The sequence below is a fragment of the Anolis carolinensis genome, chromosome 2 (assembly GCF_035594765.1).
Source record: "Anolis carolinensis isolate JA03-04 chromosome 2, rAnoCar3.1.pri, whole genome shotgun sequence".
NCBI classification, from domain to species: Eukaryota; Metazoa; Chordata; class Lepidosauria; order Squamata; family Dactyloidae; genus Anolis; species Anolis carolinensis.
In genome coordinates, this window is record NC_085842.1 from 98,365,799 (window position 1) to 98,371,798 (window position 6,000).

General features: G+C 43.6%; 1 protein-coding gene across 3 annotated transcripts in view; it reads right to left on the minus strand.

Annotated features, from left to right (window-relative positions):
* tcof1 (treacle ribosome biogenesis factor 1) overlaps window positions 1-5,388 on the minus strand; it is a 46,527-nt gene extending 41,139 nt beyond the window's left edge. For 2 of the 3 annotated variants that reach the window (XM_008104821.3, XM_008104820.3), the window contains exon 1: window positions 5,149-5,387. In XM_008104821.3, the coding sequence (XP_008103028.2) occupies window positions 5,149-5,259 (111 nt within the window). In that variant the 5' untranslated portion in view covers window positions 5,260-5,387. Of the gene's footprint in view, window positions 1-5,148 lie in introns of all 3 variants that reach the window. The other variant, XM_008104823.3, reaches the window with a different exon arrangement.
* Between the last annotated feature and the right edge of the window lie 612 nt (window positions 5,389-6,000).

The following is a 6,000-nucleotide window of genomic DNA, read 5'->3' on the forward strand; positions in this document are numbered from 1 at the left end:
AGCTGCCCTAAGAAAAACTTGGCTATTTAATACAATATGTTAATATTATTTATGAAAAACTTAAGGGTCTGATACAATGAAAAATCAAGATATTACTAAAATGCATCAGTGCATATAGGCACCATGTTGCCAATACCTATTCTTAAAGGTTGCAAATAAATTCTTTTTATTGTTTTCATAAAGATTATCAATGTTGAGTATTGATGGGTCAAAGATTCCCATGACTTAGTCTTAGGCAAGCAGAGTTTTGAAATAAGAGAAACTCTGTCCATGAAAAAAAAAACTCTTATAATAATCCTATTAATTCTACCAATGCATGCCAAGTTTATCCCATCTCATATACATGCAGCCTCACTTCCCTTTATGTGTGAAAATACTTTCAGATGGCAATCCTGACAACTTATGATCTGCCTCTGCCTGACAAATCAAAAGGGTCCCTTTACATAGTAATACCTAATACTACTACTAGTTTCCCAAAACAGGAAAAAGCAAGAGTTAAACTGATTGGAGTGGTGGGGGAAGAGATAAAATGAATAAACCAATAGTACACCAAGGTATTTTATCTTGATTCGTTGACCTGTAATACTTCCATGTACATCTACACCAGTGTTTCTCAAACTGTGCTCCTCCAGGTGTTTTAGACTTCAGCTCTCAGAAATGCCAGCCAGCTTACCAGCTGTTAGGAACTGTGGGAGCTGAAGTTCAAAATACCTGGAGTAGCAGTTTGAGAAATCCTGAACTACACAATCCAAATGTTGTAATGTGGATTAGGAATCCAAATTCTAACAGACTCATATGCAGAAAGAACCTAAAATTTACTGTTAGTATTAATGTACAAAACCCTAAAGCATTGTGGGTCAGGATATCTGAAAGGCTGCTTTCTTTTGCACATGCCTGGCTGAAATGTAAGATCCTCAATGAAGATGGTGTATGTAACCATCCAAATAGGATAGGCATTTACCTGTTGGAGTACCTTGGCTGGAATACTCCAACAGATAGATCCTTGATTCTCATTAAGAGAGGAAGGCGGGATATATATATATATATATTAATAACATTAATAACAATAATACTCTAAACAGGAAGTCAGACTGCCTCTGTCTTCTCTTAATTTTCAGCTACCCAAACTGTTTTCATCTGCCTTAAGCTGTGGTTTTTAAGATTACTTTACAAAATATATTTTAAAGCATGTTTTAAATGGGCTTTAAATACTTTACAGCGTGTTATCGTTCCCCACCAGTCCAACTACAATAGAGAATTGGCTAAGCTTGCTTTGTAAGTGATAATACCTCAAAATAATAGAACTGAAAACTGTATGCTATGTATCTGGACAGCAGCTGATTCAATGAGAGTTTCATATTTTTATATATAAAAACTGTAGAGGAAAATTGGACATGTGTGGGCGGAAGAGCAGAGATAATCTGCGCTATCAGTATTATTCCATCTTGGACCTCAGAACAGCTCTCCTGAGATAAAAAAAACTGCAAGGAAGACTGGAAAGAGAAATAACAGAATTGGAACACAGTCAGCTCTTCCCATTCATTGGAGTTAGGGAGGCAGGACTCCCAGCAAAAAACGGGGGGGGGGGGGGGATTTAAAAAATAAACCTTAGAGAACACACTAAGAATCTCTAGGTCAGTGGTTCTCAACCTGTGAGTCCCCAGATGTTTTGGCCTTCAACTCCCAGAAATCCTAACAGCTGGTGAACTGGCTGGGATTTCTGGGTGCTCTAGGCCAGTGGTTCTCAATCTGGGGTCCCCAGATGTTTCTGGCCCTCAACTCCCAGAAACCCTAACAGAAACCCAGCCTAAACTGGCTGGGATTTCTGGGATTTGTAGGCCAAAAACATCTGGGGACCCCAGGTTGAGAACCACTGCTGTAAGTCCTCCAGCAAGACTCTATGGTCAACACCTGCAGGAATACAGACTCATGCAGATTGTTATGTCTAGAAATCTCTAGGTCTTCCAGTGCAACTTTAGAGAAGACATTGACCAGAGTTCGTTGGAGGACTCAGAGATTCCGAGAGAGAACATATTAATGAAATCTGCGAAAGTGAAACCTGCAAATGTGGAGAGCTGGCTCTATAATCACAAATGCCAGTCAACTGACAGTGAGTTGAATAGAAACAATGGTTTCCTGGCCCACCACACACATTATAATACCAGACTCATCAGGTCTCACTTGCTCAGTTTATCCCATCTCCTTCTTGATTCTTGGCACTTACACTCCAATCACTCCCTCCATTGTTCATATGTTTAACACCCCACCTGTCCTTAGGCAACATCTTTCTTCCTGCCTTTGTCCCACAAGGATAAAACTGAACTGGTAACCTCATTACCACACCCACAAGTTTTACATGTCTATGGTTATTCAGTCTGACTATAAAAGTCTGTTCTTAGGCACTCTTCGCATCTGAGGAAGTAGACTGCCTATGAAAGATTTTGCTGTCAACTTGTCTCCCAGGTAGTCTCTCAGATGCTATAAGATCCCTTTGGCCTTTGAATGGAAGCATCCATTCCTTTCTGGAAGGACCAGATCCCTGTTTTCAGCTCCTCCACATGGGAAAACCCGTAGGCCTGTAAGGGATGAGACTGTAATCCCTCTGGAAGGGTGTATCTACTGGGTTGCTGTGTTTTACGGGCTGTATGGCCATGTTCCAGAAGCATCCTCTCCTGACGTTTCACCTGCATCTATGGTAGGCATCCTCAGAAGTTGGGAGGTGTATCTACAGTAGAATGTGTGCAATTTGACACCACTTTAACTGCTATTGCTCAATGCTATAGAATAATGATATTTGTGGTATTACAAAACATTTAACTTCCTCTGTTAAAGAGTGCTAGTATCTCCCCAAACTACAACTCCCAGGATCCCATAACATTGAGTCGTTATAACAAACTGCAGTGATTCTACAGTGCAGATGCACCCAAAGAAATCCAAGTCTGACCAGTGTCAACTTTTAGATGCAGATTCTTGTCTTTTGTTATTACAAGGGCTGTTTTGAATTATTAATTATTATTAACTATTAATTACATTTCCACTGCCCACCTCTCAACCAAATAGCACACAACTCTCCTGCTTCTCCAATTTATCCTCGCAACAACCCTGTGATGTAGGTTGACCTGCCAGACAGTGAGACTGGATCTACGCTGCTCTATAATCCAGTTTCAGAATGTGGATTAGCTGCACTGAACTGGATTATTGGGCAGTGTAGACAGATATAATCCAGTTCAATGCAGTTAATCCACTTTTTGAAACTGGATTATAAGGCAGTGTAGCTACAGCATGAGTGGCTAAACAACCAGGCTGATGGGATGAGAGGGCCATCTCTGCCATCGCCCCCCCCCCCCCCCCCCAAAAAAAAAAACCTCTGGAACTTTCTCCCGAAGGAGATCAGAATGGCCCCTGCACTGCCCTCCTTCAGGAACTAAGCAACTAAAAACCTTCCTATGCTCCCAAGCATATGGAATGCCGAATGTCTGAAGATCTGGCCTTACCAAATAAGGATGGACTATGGATATGGCTTGTAATGCTGTTTTTACTGATGCTGTGAAATATGTTTTATTGGTACAGTGATTTGTTTTTTTACAGCTGAATGTTTTCCACTATTTATTTGTATTGTTGAATTTATTGTCTGTTTTTCTGGCATTGAATGTTTGCCTTTTATGTTGTAAGCCATCCTGAGTCCCCATGGGGAGATGGGGTGGTATATAAATAAAGCCTATTTGTGTGACCGTGTCTCCCCCTATGAACAAATTTGGGCCTTAAGGTCCTGGGGGTGGGGATATCATTGTCTCACCAGTTCTGCTTGTGGAGAGAAAGGGTCTTCTTGGTGGTGGCCCTCTGCCTTTGGAATGCTCTCCCTAAAGCAGTGGTTCTCAACCTGTGGGCCGCAAGAACGAAAATCTGGTCCACAAACCTCCTTCCTCTTTGTTTATTAATTTTATTTCCACTCCTTTCTGCAGAGCTGACCATTGCACATCAGCTCTAGACCACATCAGCTCTAGATTATTAAATATGGTTTTCTGTGGGTGAGCAGATGGCGACTACTGGATGGCATATGTTCTGTATCAGAAACTAAGGTGATCTGGCCTATCCAATGCAATTTTCTGATAACCAGATAACCAAACTGAATCTAAAGTTGATCAAAACCTGATTTTGCAACCCTTTTGGTACTGATGTTGGAGAGTGGTCCCTGGCCAAGTGGTCCTTGGTAAAAAAAATTGTTGGGAACCACTGCCCTAAAGAAATCAGGCAGGAGCCCTCTCTAGCTAACTTTAGGGTTGTTGTAAGTTTTCCAGCCTGTATGGCTATGTTCCAGAAGCATTCTCTACTGACATTTCACCCACACCTATGGCAGGCATCCTCAGAGGTTGAGGGGTCTGTTGGAAACTAAGTAAGTGAGGTATATATATCTGTGGAATGTCCATGGTGGGGGAAAGAACTCTTGTCTGCTTGAAGTACATGTCAATGTTGCTATTTGCCACCTTGACTAGCATTTAATGCCCTGCAGTTTCAAGGCCCGGCTGGTTGCTGCCTGGGGGAATCCTTTGTTGGGAGGTGTTAGCTGGCCCTGATTGATTCTTGTCTGGAATTCCCCTGCTTTTTGAGTCTTGCTCTTTATTTACTGTTCTGATTTTAGAGTTTTTTTATACTGGTAGCCAGATTTTGTTCATTTTCCAACAGACCTCTCAACCTCCGAGGATGCCTGCCATAGATGTGGGCGAAATGTCAGGCGGGAATGCTTCTGGTACATAGCCATCAGCCTGGAAAACGCACAACCTATTATATTATTATTATTGAACTATATACTAATACCATAAAGGTATAAAAATTGCATGCTTTAATAAGGGAGAGATTTGTTGCGTGTCTTTCACAGGGGGGTGGAGGGTGTTTGCTTTCGCTGTCCTCTGAGGCTGAGAGAGCGTGACTTGGTTCACCCAGGCGAGGATTTACAATAGCAAACTAGAACGGAATCCACACTGCCAAATTAAAGCAGTTGGACAGTTCTTTCATTCTGCAGTGTGGGTGCACACACCGAGGACCCAAAGCAAAGCGTGCTGTTCCGCACGTGGCTGATACAAGGGAAAATACTCCCCGCCCTTTTCCCCTCCTCCTTCCCGCGTGGGGCCGGCGGGAAGCGCTCTGTACCTGGCCGCTCTCCTCCAGCAGCTCCTTGGCGGCCCGCGCGAAGCCCGCCTGCAGCAAGTGCTGGTGCACTAAAGCCAGCAGTTCCTTGGACTCTCCGCCGCCTCGCGCCATGTTCCTGCGTCACCGCGGCCTTTAGGGCTCGCGCACCAGCACCCGCGCAGTCCCAAGCGGGGCTCGGCTCCACCACCACATGCCCCTCAGCTCCTGCTCCGGGACCCTTTGAACCCGGCCTCTGCGGGCTGACGTCACTTCCGGTTCACGCGGCGCAACGTCGGGGGCTTCTGGGAAGTGTAGTTTGAGTGGTCCACTTGGCAAAGAGCCGCTCGCTTCCGTTCAACGCGTGGGACGGCATGCAGGCGCAGAACCATTTAGCATTTCCCCATTTAGAAGCCATGATGATGTTTCCTTTTTGTGGTTTAACCCCCCCCCCCCTCAAATATATATAAAGAAACATTCCCAGAATACCCCCCAGCCCATGTTAAACCTCTAATGTTTGGATTGGAATCTCCATCACAACCCCCCCCCCCCCCAAAAAAAACCCCCAAAAAAACAGAATACTGACCTCTAATTTGGCCTCCAAGGCCTACGTACATAAATATTTTCACAATGTCCTTACAGTAGAGTCATAGACTAGAATACAATCCTAGAAGTGGACGGCACCTCTAAAGGCTATTTAGTCCAAACCACATTTGCCAGGCAGGAAACGTATAAACTATATAAATTATATGTATGTATGTCTTACATTTATATATACACATATACGTACATAGGTTAGGTAAAGGTTTTCCCCTGACATTAAGTCTAGTTGCGTCCGACTGGGGGTTGGTGCTCATCTCCATCTCTAAGTCGAAG